This window comes from Panicum virgatum, chromosome 2N (genome assembly GCF_016808335.1).
Source record: "Panicum virgatum strain AP13 chromosome 2N, P.virgatum_v5, whole genome shotgun sequence".
NCBI classification, from domain to species: domain Eukaryota; kingdom Viridiplantae; phylum Streptophyta; class Magnoliopsida; order Poales; family Poaceae; genus Panicum; species Panicum virgatum.
Genome location: NC_053146.1, coordinates 20141000 through 20156219, shown reverse-complemented (window position 1 = coordinate 20156219; position 15220 = coordinate 20141000). Strand labels below are relative to the sequence as shown.

Below are 15220 nucleotides of genomic sequence, written 5' to 3'. Positions count from 1 at the left end.
TTGCCGCTAAACTGCAGAAGCAGATGGCACCAAATCCACAGAAAAGACATGCACATAGAGAAAAAAAGTAGAAAAAAATTTGTTTGCATTGCACATTAACTGGATTTTTTATGAAGGAAACATTAACTAGATTCCATGGTTAACATAGATGTCATCATCTTCGGCCAAAGTTCTAAATTTCTATGATAAGTCACCCTTCCAGAAATGTCATTTCCCCCAAAATTACAAAATGTTAACATGGGGAAGATAAACCACCCCTACATATAACTGGCACTAATTGCCCGTACAAACTTAAACTTGTGCTAGCATAGATATTCTAATCAAGATGGATCCTCCCTTTTTTGTTGTCACCGTAAATTGTACTCAGATTTGGTGTCCCCCATCACAGTTCACGCCATATTTACTTTAGCGTCTTCGCTGGAAACGCTTGACCTAGCCCTTTCCGGGTTGTTAGGCTTCCCATTTTTGAGTTTACCAAGTGTTTGCAGCAACAAGGAAGCCTGATCAAGAACTGTCTGCAGTTTCGATTCATCCATTGAATTCAACTCAGAGACATTAAGATCGATTGAAATCTTTTGTGTGGATGCACTGGATGGATCTTGTTCTTTTGTTGTCTCCATCACATCTGAGTTTAGCTTGTTTGCTTCTATTCCATGCAGTACCTTGATAACACTAGGACACACTGCCATTCTGTTATCCTGCACAGGATAACTATCTACTGAAGGAGTCGGTATGTTTAGGTCAATGCCAAAATGGTTTTCACTAACGCCCAGATGGTTTTCTTTCCTGTCTTTTATACAGTTTCCTTTAAGCTCTTCTCCAACATTTGTAGAAGCATTGTTTTCTTCAAAGGAAGGGCGCACAAGCTTTCTTCTCTTTACTTTCCCACTGATTTCCTTCCCCAATTTTGCATCCACCTTCCCCGCTTCACTTCGCCTCTTGAAGTTGTAGAAAGGAACTTGTGGTCCCATGCTTTCTTCTCCCAGCTCTAGTTGACTTGGCAGGTTCAGCTCTTTATGAGAACAGTCCATAGCCTCCTCCCCGATCAACGGTATGACAAGACCATCTGCAATTGGTTTATTCTTGTGGCTCCACTGTTCTGTTTTCTGAGAAAGAGAAGAAACCAATTGGTTCAGCGAAGGACCTGTGTACTCTTGGCAAGACAGTTGCTTGTTCAGTGTTAAGCGAGAAAAAACACTTCTTTGCGGAGCGCTACACCGATTCTTTGTGTTGTTTTCAGCTCTTATATTATGCTGTGTAGACCATGGATCAACAATAAAATTTTCAATATCGGATGAATCCGAAGCATTACTACGGGGGCCACCATATCTCATCTGATCATTTGCAAAGTCTACATCACAATAAGGGATCTGAATGTAATCAGCATAATTCCTTTTCTGATCAATGGCTGGTACTGTTTTTCCATCACGTTCGAGAACTTCAGTGTAGGTTGGAATACATTGTAGGCTCAGTTTTGCCGGTGTTGGAGCTTCTCCTTCACTGAAACGCTGCCGCTCACATTCATATGTGCCGCTATTATGTGCCCTGGAGCGTCCTTGGTTAAGGCAAATGTCACAATGAACTTGATGGTCAGGGTTACTTTGCAGATTTGACAGAGACAAACCAGGATATAAATGGTCATGTGGAGCAAAAGATGGATTCAAATGACACCTTCCATTGTAAGTTGAATTTGGAGTTGCATATCCAGAAGTTAACGAGCCACTGTGCAAATAACCACTAGATAATGGGTATGGCTGATTTGCAATAAATTTAGCTGCTTCAGTTGGGTCCTGAGTTGTACATCCAGAACGTAAGATATTTTGTGGATAGTCTTGTGGTAATGGATATGGCTGCTTCGCAACCAACTGGTAGTGCCTAGAAGTTTGAGAGCAAGGTGCAGATACTTGAGTTGAAACAGCATCGGTCATAACAGCAGCTGGGAAAAGCTCACTCTGAGATTGGAATTCAATCTGGTCATGGTGTCTGCGGGCGGAAGCAATTTGGGCTCCAATTTCTGTTCCCAGGGGCTTGGACATGTTTGGGTGTGTCTCAACACTAAGTGGTAAATCTGTGTGCATGCTTGTAGCAGTAGAATATCTTCTTACAACTTCTGAAATGTTGGGAACCAAAAGGCATGAATGATCAACAGAATGAGGAACATCTGGAGTCATGCTTTCTTTGTCCTGCCCCCTTTTGCTAGAGCAGTTTGTTTCCAAACTCTCATTTTTTGAATATTCATGAATAGGGAGCTGTACCCTCCTGTTGTCAAACAACTCATATAGCCGAACAACCTGCGAGTCAATAGAAGTTTCCATTGTCATAGACGTGCCATCAGAAGGTACATTTGTAACATTATATAGCACAAAGTGGTAGTACAGCAAACCTGATTGTAGGAAAGGTCAAAGTAGAACTTCGTTGGCAGATAGTAGTTGTCCTCTATGGCAGGGGAAAACTCATCTTCACTTAGTGGCCTGCACTTCCAGATAATATTGATGCGAACCTAGGGGAAAAAGAACAGCTCAAAACCACACGGATATTTTTTCTTAATCATACAATCATCAGTATAATCTGAGCTTTAAAGCTTGTTAGCTGATATAATGTGCAAAAGTCACAAAATGTAAAGGCAATTTGGGTGTTGTCTATTCATATGTCCTGCGTACAAAAATGAAAGGTGCATTACAATTCTACTAGTAATAACAAGAAAAAACCCAAGGTAATTAGTGTAATGTCAGGAGGTTCAGTTCCTGGTCCTACAAACCTTACATTATTCTCAGCTTAGCAAGTTCAACTTAGCACAGCCACCCTCACGTGTAGATGTGCATACACAAATGCAGAAAAGGAACAGTTGTGGAGAAATTGTACTCATAAAGTCATAAGGAATTGTTGTTTAAAGTGATCTGAAGTCAGAGGACAAGGATTGACAAAGAGGCACATATTAGTTGTGTACTACCTGCGCCGGATACGAGCGTTGTGTTGACCGAAATGCGGCATTGTTAATATTGAGCCCTCCGTCGGAGGCAGCCTCAAAGACTCCATAAAGCTTGCGCAAAGTATGGTCAAAGAGAAACAAAGGCATCCCTTTTCTGACATTTCGGACAAAGGGTTCATACTCCATCGGCAGGCCGAAAATGCTCGCTTGGAAGCATTGCTCCCTCGTGAGGGTGTTGGACATGAAGATTGCTCCTGCCATGTCCCCAACTGCATCCTGCCTAAAAGACAGAGCAGGCCCTTCACGCTTCATTCCGGCGGACCTTGCACACGCACACAAGTGAAATGAGTGAGACATGGCTGCAATCGGCACATGAATTGGTTGTTATACAGGCTAGACTCGTATGTATATATAGAACGCAATCAACCGCACATGACAAAGATGGGCAGCAATTAAGCTTTATGTCAATTAATTACTTTATACAGGTTAGAGACTCGTATGTACTATATATATAGAACGCAATAAAAAAAAGGAACGAATCAGAATAAGCCTGGTGTTTAAAATTAAAGAAGAAAGGAAGAATATCGCTTTATGAAGAAAGGTAAATAATGAAGAAAGGTGAATAAAAGAGGGGGGGGGGGGGGATTAACTATCCAAGTGGACCACAGGAAGTACAGAAAGAACGAAAGTGATGCGGCATGCAGCACGGCGCTGTTCAGTTGAGTTCAGCCCACAGTCAAAAAGGAGCACACCAAGATACGAGCTGGAAGGAATCGGGGAAGTTGGTCCGACTAAACTAATACTAAAAAAAATTCTTGCAATGCCCGAGCACCCAGAATTAAATCTGCAATCAGCGAACCGGGTTGTGGTCAGGACCACACCGCCTGCACGACATGAAACAAACGGGGAGAAAGGGAAACGCCACAAACTACACCAAAAAGAAGCAGTAACTAACAATCATAAACCCTAAAAAATGGCACTTCAAGAAAACAAACGGCGAGAAAGAGAAACGGCATCGAGCCGGTGCCTCTAACTCTAACCGAAGGAAAACGAGGAGCTAGCGCAAGTAGACGGAGGGAGGGAGGGAGGGAGGGAGGGAAGGGTTCGCACTTGAGATGGATCGCGCGTGAACCCGGAGGTGCCGAAGAACCCGGAGGGGAGCGGCCGTGCTGGGGTTTCCTCCTCCTCGCCAATGACGGGCGCCGTCGAGGTGGGCGCGGTTGGTGGCGAGCGAAAGCGACCGGCGCGCTCCGGTGCAGATGGATTCTGCTGGCGGCGGGCGGCGCGGATGGAAGGCGTGCTCGAGTGCTAGGATTGTTGACTGGGGAGGGAAAGCGAAGGGGGCGGGCGGCGATGGATTCTGCTTTTCTACCAGATGACGGCGGCGATGCTGCCGGATTTCTCTCGATGGAGTACGCTTCGGTTCCTGCGCTTCGCAACCGCTTCGCGGCCTTCGCCTTCGAGTGGGGCCCGGTGTTTGTGGCTTCGCCTTAGAGTAATATCTAATTTATTTACCTTTGGGTTCGATTCCTCTTCTTTCACGAAAAAAATCTTTTTAGCTGTTTTTTTCACAAACTGATGATGGCGATGATCTAGAAAAAGAAAAAAACGCGACGCGCTCGACTCGGGTCGTGCGCGCGTGCTCGCGCTGATTCCGGAGCGCCGCGCCGCATGATGCGCGTAGGTGGGCAGGAGGTTCGCAGATGCCCCGAGGCTTTACAACCAGTTTGTCCTTGGATGAATTGTGCTACCAAAAGTTGTATTATTGTAATTTTTTGATTTTTTGAAAAACATTATTACTGTAAAAATTAGAGCCCAATATACTGTATTATTGGAAAAATAATATACTCCAGCAGTTCCCCAAATCTCTCCATTTTTCCTAGATTGACTTGTCCCAATATTTCACCCAACTCCCCTCGAATAAAAGAGAGAATTTCTGCTCTCATAATATGGTAATTGTATTAGGATGAGATTATGGGGGATTGTAAGGGTATCTTCCCCAATAGTCTATAAAAAGTAGTATTGGAATATGCTAATGCTATTTTATTAGAAGATATTTATTATGGTACTGCTAAAGATGCTCTTATACAAACCACCTGCCGTAATCCATCCACTAAAGCACCAATGTGAATTTTGCTATGTCCACACACAAAAACTGCCCCTGCTGAGAAGCCACAACATTCTGCACTCGGAAATTTGTATCCAGCAATTCATACTTATGAGGATCTACGGCTCACAGCGGTCCCTGCCAGCTCTCAATGGGATCCGACGGTCACCCAATCAGGCTTCAACGTGTTGAAGCCCCTCCCACCACCGAACTCCAATCGCCAAAAGACCAGGTTCAAATATCCCTTCTCGCTCTCTCTTTTTTCTTTTTTCTTTCACCTGCAAGAAAAGAAAACGCCCACCCGTGCCACGGTTTCAATCCACTGAAGCAATGCTGTGAATTTTGCTATGGCCACACACAAACTCTGTCCCCGCTGAGAAGCCACAACATTTTGCACTCGGAAATTTGTATCCAGAAATTCATACTTATGAGGATCTACGGCTCATAGCGGACCCTACTAGCTCTTAATGGGATCCGACGGCCACCCCAATCAGGCTTCAACACGTCCGTTGAAGCCCGCCCCAACGTTGAAGCCCCTCCCACCACCGGACTCCAATCGCCAAAAGACCAGGGTTCAAATCTCCCTTCTCGCTCTGTCTTTTTCCTTTTTTTCACCCGCAAGAAAGAAAACGCCCTCAAGTGCGACGGTTGGGCTTTACCCTTCGTCTTCCATGATGCGACGACGGCGACGCCCTAATGCCCAGACAGCGGCGACGGTTGCGCCCTCACGCTGAGATGGCGGCGCCAGCTCTTCGAGCCGGCTTGGCTGTGTCTCACCCCAATCCACCCCGGTCGCCTCGACCCGTGGCGGTAGCCCGACCGCGTTGACCTGGCTCTTCATCCCCGCTACACCCCGACCGCATAGACCCACAGAGTCAGCGGCCCACTCGCTCCGCTCCGGTTGCGTCGACCTGTGGCCGCTCGCCCACGCCAGCCGCCGCTACCGCTCGCCTGCACGCCCGCACATGCCTCTACCGCTCGACCTGCCTCATTAGCTTCCTTTGTTCAACTCTCCTGCGATGATCTGCATCGGATCTCACGTACTTCTCCACTTTAGTGTACAGTTCTCCCAATGACTTCGGGGGTTCTCTGGAGAGGTGTGAGGCTAACTAGCTTGGTAGCAGTCCGATAATGCACTTTTCTATTGTTGCCTTTTCTAAGAAGTTTGGTGTTTGTGCCTTCTTCTGAACAAACCTTCGAAGGTACTGAGGTAGCGGCTCCCGGTCCATCTGGAAGCATTGAAATTCTTCTACGGAAGTTATGGCTGCTTTCTTGAAGACTTGGAAGTCTTGCTTCAGCCTTTCCCTGAGGTGGAAATAGCTTGTGATTGATAGTGGTGGAAGGTAAGAGTACCATGTTGCAACTGGACCTTCGCAAGCCATAATGAACGATTTGGACATGATGGGGTCGTTTCCTTCGGACGAGGATATTGTTGCCTCATAGGTCATGAGGAACTAGGTCGGGTCCATAGAGCCGTTGTACTTTGGCAGCTGTGTTGGCTTATAGCCGAAGGGCCAGGGCGTGAGCTGGAGTTGTAGGGATAGCGGGGAAGTTGGATCGAAGGGAGAGTTTGCTTGGTATTGATGTTCTGGGTGGTGGTTTTGCTCTTGGCGAAGGTTATTGACTTGGGCATGACGGTAAGCTTCTATTTGGCTTGCACCTTGATGACTCTCGCAGGCCTTTTGGAGCTGCTCAACCTCGGATTGCATCTTGGCAAGCTCGTAGACATCTACTTCTTCGAGCTCGGGAATTTCGGGCTTGAGTGGTACCACGAGAGTGGCACCCCTTGGGTGCAGTTGCTAGGATGGGTTCGGCGCCCTCATTTCTAGTGATTACACTAAGAACTGCCAACAGGCATTTCTGGCGCTGTTGCTAAGGATTAACCATTCCTAGTGATTGCGCTAAGAAATGTCAACAAGCATTTCTGGCGCCGTTGTCGGGGACGGCATGTGAACAAAAATATTGTACTGATATTAACTTAGATCTTGTACTCAGGATATAGTCTTTACTCTTTCAGGCTAATGTCACTTTATGTCTTCTTTTATTTTTGATTTGAAAAGATGACAGGGGTAGTGTATGACCGGTTTCTCCCTGCCGAAAAACTACACAGACAATCTAGAGAGGCTCGTGAGAAGGGCACGACCTCGCGTCATTCCTCCTCTCGCTATCCTCCCGGCACAGAAACCCATTTCGGAAGCACCACTCGTTCTTGAGGCTATGGCTGAAAAGACTCTCCACGAGTTCTCCGTCCCCTCCACCGACAATGTGGCCACTGGCCCCAACATCAATGTCGGGGGCGTGAACTTCGAGCTCCAATCAAGCCTCATCAACATGGTGCAGGCTAGCCCATTCTGTGGCAAGGCAAATGAGGACGCAAATGCACATTTGCAGAATTTTCTGGAGCTCTGCGACACCGTTGTCATACGGGGTGTCGCCGCCGACGTTGTCAAGCTTCATCTGTTTCCCTTTTCCCTCCTGGAGAAGGCAAAACAGTGGTTTTATAAAGAAAAGGACATCGACACCTGGGCCAAATGCTCCAAGGCGTTCCTTGCAAAATTCTTCCCGCTGGGCAAAATAAATGCCCTGCGCGGGAAAATATCAAGTTTCCAGCAGGCGGGGATGGAATCCATCCCAGAAGCTTGGGAGAGGCTGCAGGAATACATCCTGGCCTGTCCTCATCACGGCATGGACGAGTGGCTCGTCCTGCAAAGCTTCTACAATGGGCTCACAATGACATCTCGAGCCAATATTGATGCCGCTGCTGGAGGAGCCTTCCTCGACCTGACCATAGCCAAATCCAAAGCATTGGTCGAGAAGATGGTCTCCAATCAGGGGTGGAGCAATGAATGACTCCAACCCCGCACCAAAGGCATGCATACCATCAAAGAGATGGATATGATTGCCGCGAAGCTGGACCTCCTAATCAAGAAGATGGAGGAAGGGAGCAAACAACCGATCCATGCTCCTGTTTACGCCATGGGTTCGCACTTCACGTGCGAAGTCTGTGGTAATGATGGACACTCGGGGAACGACTGCCTCGAAACCCATGAAGACTGCGCCTACCTCAACAACAACAACGGGTACCGTCCACAACAAGGAGGCCAGGGATGGAACCAGCCACGCCCACCTTTTCAGGGAGGTAATAACTACAATCCTTCTTATAATTCGAATTTCAATTCAAACCAACCTCCCTTGAGGGAATTTGTTCTTGGCCAAGTTAAAATCAACGAAAATATAAATAAAAAGCTTTTGGCCAATGACAAATCCCTGGAAAGTTTAAATGTCAAGCTTGAAACTTTGTCTTCAACTCTTAAAAACCAGTTAAGTTTCAACAAAATGATCGAAACCCAGCTTGCACAAATTGCTGCTTCGTTACCTACTGTTGAGAGCGGGAAGATCCCGAGGCAACCCGAGTCTCCCGTTGAAAATGTCAGCATGGTGTCTACCGGACGGGATAACTCATCCCTGAGGCCACCACGCAATAACCATGCAGGTAGGTACATCCCCCCATGGAACGAAATTTGGGATGGCATGGTGGCAGCGGTGCAAGAGGATCCAGGGGTCCCCATGATCAGCTGCTCGATCTACATCAAACACTTCGAGCAATGCCTATGCGATCTGGGGCAAGCATGAATATAATGCCCAAGGTAATATATGAAGCACTTGAATATCCTACTCTTTCCCCAACAACTATGCTCGTACAGCTTGTAGATTCAACCATTCGGTATCCCGAAGGGATAGCCGAACACGTTTTTGTATGCGTACGGGACTCCTTCGTCCTTGCCGACTTTGTGGTAATAGATATGGCGGGCGACCTTGGACTTGGGCGACCTTTTCTACGGTCTGCCAAGGCAAGGATCGATGTCGGAAAGGGAGAAATCCGTTTCCTTGTCGGAAGAGAGGATATGTTTTTCAGGTTCAAGAAGAAGGAAGAGCAGCGCTTCATGATCCAACAAGACAGTGAAGGGCAAGCACTCTGGGGTGCACCAGAACCCCAGCCAGAACAACGACCCTCCGCACCTAAAAGAAAGAAGAAGGAAAAGAAGGTGTGGCGGAAGGTCGAGAGTTCGGCCTCGTCCAGTTCTTTAGGACAAGCCGATGAATGGTAAGAACGATGGAGAAAAGTCGTGCACATCAGACTTTAAACGACGCGCCCTTGCCAAAGGTAAATTGATATTTATCTCATGTTTGTTTCATTCGTTTTTCAACATTTTCTTTGCACCTTATTTGTTTTTCTCCACTGCAAGTTTGAAATTTTCAAAATTGTTTTCTGCATGCTGGAATTTTTTCTAGCATTTTTCCCTTTTTTACAAAAAGACCAAAAATATTTTCTGAGTTTTAAAATCCTTTGGGAAAAATAATTTGGACATCTTTTCGAGCAAACTTTTGGCCGTGCACCATATTTTCAAAGAACTTAACCGTTGAGGAAGCACCAGGCCAAAGAGGGGCACCAGGGGGCCCACCCTAGGGCGACCCAGGGCCAACGGCTCCTGGGCCCCACCTTCTCCAACGGCTCCATAGCCGTTGTGGCTTGCCTCTCCTCTGGTGCACGTGCCATCTTCTCTTTAACTAGGGGCCGAGAGAGGTGTTGAGCTCTCTCATACTCACACACTCACTCACACTCCCTCTCACACATTCTTGCTCGGGTTTCCATTGGATTTTGGCTCAAGTTTGGTTTCAAGAAATCTCTCTCTCATTTCTTTGCTGCAAGATTGATCACATATTTGGAGGAACAACTCTTGGGTAAGAATTTCATTTTGATTTCGCTAACATAACCCGAACCGAGTTGTTCTCGTTCGTTCTTGTTCGCTCTTGTTGCAAGCATGAAGGGTGTAGGTCGGAAACTTTCCGGAGCTATCAAGAAGATGACAGGGTCAAGCTCATCTCGTTCACGGGGTGGGTCGAGCTCCCGTCATTCCCCCAAACCTACACCAACGCTGACCACGATGGACTATGAGCAAGACGAACATGAGGAACAAATAGAGGAGCAAGCTGAAGAACCACAAGCCGAGGACATGGAAATAGATGAAGATGATGCACCTTACCTCGACTTGCAAGATGACCGCGAACATCAAGCCTACGCCATGATCAAGAATCGAAGCTTTGGTCATACCAGAGCCTTCGATTCGGACCTTCTCGAAAAAATAGGTATGGACGTTGACTTCGCTCGTGTTTGGCATGCGGTTGGATGGGATGGTTTTGTGCCCATTGAGGAGAATGGTTCTCATCTCCTCACCATCCAATTTCTTTGCACTCTTCGGGAGGTGGACGATGGTGTTTCTTTCTGACTTTTTGGAGTTGAACGCTACTTTAATTGGAGAAATTTCAGTCACCTCCTTGGTTTTAGCGTGCGCTTGCCGATTTCCCTTGCAAAAGCTTGCCGCGGTTTTGATCGACATGAGTTTTGGGGTTTGATTTTGGGTCAAGTTGTTCATGGCAAGTTTGCACCTCGGTGCAATGACATTCAAAATCTGACTCTTCATTTGATGCACAAGTGTGTGGCTATCACTCTCTTTCCAAGAGATGATCCACGACCAGTGCGGAACGATGAGTTGATGATATTATACGCCATGGTCAACAAAATCCGAATCTCCTCCGCACAAGCAATGGTTAAGCAATGGCTCACAAATTTTCGGATGACGGGTCCTATTGAATGCACTTCTTTGGTTACCCGCATCGCATCAAACATGGGAATCTTAGATGGGAACCCCGTTCCCTTCATTGAGGAGCCCCGTGTTATGATCGATGAGGTGTACTTGGTCCAAGGACACACGTTTAAGAAAGGCCCGGATGACTCCTTGATTTTCTTTTCGCTTGGTTATGCAAATGAAATTCCGGTGCCAAACACGGGGTATCATTTGTATAACTGCCGTTGGCTAACCATCCCTCTTGTTCCAGAAGAGGAGAGCCGCCGGCATAGTGTTTCTGGTCTTCCTGGCAGGGTTACAAGAAGCAGGGCCAGAAGGGAAGAATTCATGCAGCAGCAACCTCATCCTCAACCACAACAATATGAGGCTGGAGGTTCGTCATGGTAGAGTGCCAGCTCCACCGAGTGGGCACAGCAGGCCTCAGGGCACCGGTCCACCAGTTCCAGCTCCAGCGGACCCCCGCGACGTACAGCTTCGTCCAGAGGTTTCGCCACTCTGACTCGGCAGATGGGCAAGCTAAATGTGCGCACCACCAACATCGACGAGTCGCTAGGCCAGCACATCAAGTCAACTCAAAACTGGCAGCGATACACAGGTGGGAGGATCCGCAACCTGGAGCAGCAACAGCAGCAATTCCAGGAGGAGTGGAGGGCCTACTACCGTTGGGCTGGGTTTAATCCCAACCAGCAGCAGTAAGCCTGAAGCTAGCTTGGGGGAGGAACCCCATGAGAGGTACCTTGTATCAAACTCTACCTTTACTGCTTTCAAAACCTTGCATGAAACCAAACAAAAATTTGCAAAATTCTGAAAATCCATAAAAATTTGCATAACTAAAATCAAATAAAAATTGGCAAAACCTTTAAAAACCCAAAAATATTTACTTGCTTTCCAGTATGTGTAGTAAGCATGTGTAGTTTTTCCTTGTTGAGATGATGAATAATTGCTCTGTTAGTTCCTTTCTTATGCCTAGTTACAACCTTGTGCTCTGCCTAAATTTTGAGTTTGGTGGCTAAATTGTTCAAACCTTAAGCTTGAAACTTGTGGGTAGCGAAAAAGCAGAATTCGAATCTAGGTTGTTGTGGGTTATGATATGGCTGAAAAGAGTTGCTATGATCTTCTCCTACGTGATGCTTGATATCCGGAGTATTTCTTTTCAAAAATACAAAAATAAAATAAAGTTCCTCAGTGATATGCAATTCCTATCCAGATCCATATGAGTTACAAGTTTGAAAAGTCTTTTCTACTTATGCAACTTGTCTTCTCATTGAGCTTTGTCAAATTGTTGTGACCCTTTGTGAGAATCACTTCATATGCCCATGATCAAGATCACGTACACGTCCACTCACATGCTATAGTTCTACACCTAGAAGATAGCAAGTACATCCCCCATCCATCCACAAATAAAACTCCAAGATGTGCCATGTTTATCTCTCTCCAAAGTTATCATCATAATGTATGGGCTATACAAAAAGAAATAAAAGATGCATACCCAAAGAAGGTATGCCACATGTCACAAGGCATGTCAAAAAAAGGGAGAAAAGATGCATACCCAAAGAAGGTATGCCACACACCCACAAGGTGTGTCAAAAGAGAGAGAGAGAGAAAAAGAAAATATAGCCCATACCAAAAACATTACAAGGGAGAGAGAATTCATATAAAGGAGTTCTCATCCATCATCCACCAAAAATATCCACACAATTGCACATCTTGATCAAGGCTTATGACTTGTTTCTCCTTTGGATCCGGTCTTTGACTTAGCAAAATATGAGAAGCAAGGTTGCCGTCATATCCTCCATACCTATAGATCCACCAAAAAGAAGCCATTAGAAGTAGGGTGGAAAAAGAAAGGTGCATAGAAAAGGGCCTTGGTGAGGAATGAATGACATTTGAGCGATCCGAGAGATCACCCGAGGAACTTAGAAATTTCTTTTCAAAAACTTTATAAAATCTCCGGATTGACGGTTGAACAAAGGAGTGGTAAGTGGTACTCTACAAGCTATTCTGACCTTCAACCGCCAAAGATGAGGATGATGCTATAAGCCCCACAGGAGTAAGGTAAAAAGGTGCGAACAAGGCCAACTTATTCAGAATAAAGGTAAGAACACTCGGTTGTGCCTTGGGCATAAGTCAGGAATGCGACATTGTAGCAACTCCTGATCAACAATCTAAGTCTAAAACTTTGCTCAGGACAAGCAAAGGGCTAGCTTGGGGGAGTTGTTGACGGTGCTTAAGTGCCATTTTCATCTGTCAACTATACTCAATAATAAAGAAAAACTGCATGCCTTACTCGCATATTTGTATCACTAACCTTGCTCCACAGTTGTTTTCGAGTTTTGTACATTTTAGATGAGCAGGAGCAGAATAAGACGAAAACACGCAGCAGACGCCATACAACTACGCAGAATATCGCATCCGGCGTCACCCACTTACAAGGAGGGCCCATCTGGCAGAGCAAACGGGCACGCCATGCATAATGCATACAAGGAAAGATATCAGGGCCCACATGTCAGCCTGCCAGAGAAGGATAAGGACGAGAGGCGTCCAGGTGGGGCCGGCCGACCCCCTAGGTCGGCCGAACCTGGCCGGCCTCCCGTCCAGGTGCATTTCGAGGAGGAGTCGGTCCCAAGTCTCCTGATTACCTTCCATGCGTGCATTTGGCGTGTACCGACCTCCACTAGTATAAATAGAGCCCCTTCTCACCCCTCACACACACACACACACACACACACACACACACACACACACACACACACACACACACACACACACACACACACACACACACACACACACACACACACACACACACACACACTCCATTCCATTCTCTCCAAGAAGGCTCTCCTCTCTCTTGCTCTCTTAGCTAGGTAGTGGAGCTAGGCTAGTTCTCTTTAGCGAGCAAGTCATCCTCGGGGTCGTTGAGCAATCCTCGGCTCCTGGTATGGCTTTGTATCCGACTTGTCAGACTTCTATTCATAATATAGTGTTTTGCCATGGTTGCTTTACTATCTTGATAGTTTATCAATCCATGCTTAGTTCGTTCATAAATTATGCTACGGTCTTGGTTAGGCCAGATGATCCGGGTAAGGATAGAGGTTCGTTGTGCTTTTGGGCTTGCTCTAGTGTTTTACTCGTCCATCCGAAGGGTGGGAGACCTGGGGGCACTAGAGTAGTGACTTTATACACAAGCGTGGTGCTCGGGTATGCGGGATCCTTCGGATATGACCGTACTCCACGGTGTGACTAGGGTAGACGGCAGGTGGTGACAGCCCTGTCTGTCCGGCGTAACAGCAGTGTTGCGTTTAGCGTACTCCCCGACGTTCGGGTTCGGTGTAGGAGTTCATGCAAAGAGGTAACAGGACTGGATGTACTCCGGTGCGGGACCTTCTCCCCGCTATCCCATTTTCCTAGCACCTACAGTCCTAACCATTATCTAACATGACCCCAACTTTGGATAGAAGCACTAGGACACCTAACCTAGCCTAAGCTCTAGCTGACTTGATGTAGGATAGAGTAGTTCTTTGTTTTATAGTTTCTCTCCTTTATTCCTTCCTCTTGGAGTGTGGATGTGTGCTATGTCACATTACCCTTATTCTTTATCTGTACTTACCCCTGTTAGAGTATTGCCTATTGCTTGAGGCACAATGTCATGGTTAATGTTAAGTACAATACCTTTGCCACTGCCGTCCTTTGGGACACAAATAAATGATGATACCCTTACTCCCCGGGTGAAATGCTACAACGGTATATCTGTGCGCTTGCGGATCCATCTGTAATCGTATTGATTATACCACGAGAGTGGCACCCCTTGGGTGCAGTTGCTAGGATGGGTTCGGCGCCCTCATTTCTAGTGATTGCACTAAGGACTGCCAACAAGCATTTCTGGTGCTGTTGCTAAGGATTAACCATTCCTAGTGATTGCGCTAAGAAATATCAACAGTTCGCTCTTTGTAGAGTTTAGAGCTATGTTAGGCATTCTCCCTCCATTCATTCAATTCGGCCAACTGGATTTGTCTCTTGTTTCCGTCCGATTGGAGATCCATGTTCCACCTCTTAATAGCCCAATGGGACTTATACTCGAGTTCAACTGGAAAATGGCAAGTCTTGCCATAGACTAGTTGATACAGTGTCATACCGATCGGCGTTTTGTAAGCCGTTCTATAATCCCATAGTGCCTCGGGTAGTTTGCTTTTCCAACCCTTCCCCATGGCATTGACTGTCTTCTGTAAGATGTTCTTGATTTGCTTATTAGACGTTTCTGCCTGACCACTTGTTTGGGGATGGTATGGTGTTGCAACCCGGTGGTCTACTCCTAGCTCGCTGAGGCACTTCCTGAAGGTTCTGTCGATGAAGTGTGAGCCTCCATCGCTGATCACGACTCTTGGAACCCCAAAACGAGGAAATATAATTTCCCGAAACATTTTCCTGGAGCTCCTTGAGTCGGCCGCAACACAAGGAAGTGCTTCGACCCATTTGGACACGTAGTCCACAGCCACCAAGATGTATTCGCATTGCTCCGACATTGGGAAAGGACCC

At 46.5% G+C, this 15220-nt stretch overlaps 1 protein-coding gene and 1 non-coding gene across 3 annotated transcripts; both read right to left on the bottom strand.

The window, feature by feature from the left end:
- Nucleotides 1-88: 88 nt before the first annotated feature.
- LOC120659972 lies at nt 89-4400 on the bottom strand. Of its 2 annotated transcripts, XM_039938277.1 has the most exons (4): nt 4040-4400; nt 2951-3251; nt 2384-2500; nt 89-2291 (listed from the first exon to the last, which is right to left on the bottom strand). In XM_039938277.1, exons 2-4 carry the CDS (start codon nt 3239-3241, stop codon nt 390-392), a joined length of 2310 nt encoding a protein of 769 aa, XP_039794211.1. In that variant the 5' UTR covers nt 3242-3251; nt 4040-4400; the 3' UTR covers nt 89-389. The 2 variants fall into 2 exon arrangements, with proteins under 2 accessions (XP_039794211.1, XP_039794213.1); XM_039938279.1 differs by having other exon boundaries at nt 2951-4400.
- Nucleotides 4401-7619: 3219 nt separating this feature from the next.
- LOC120663227 lies at nt 7620-7723 on the bottom strand. The gene has a single exon (XR_005670445.1). It is a non-coding gene; the product is annotated as a small nucleolar RNA R71 (small nucleolar RNA).
- Between the last annotated feature and the right edge of the window lie 7497 nt (nt 7724-15220).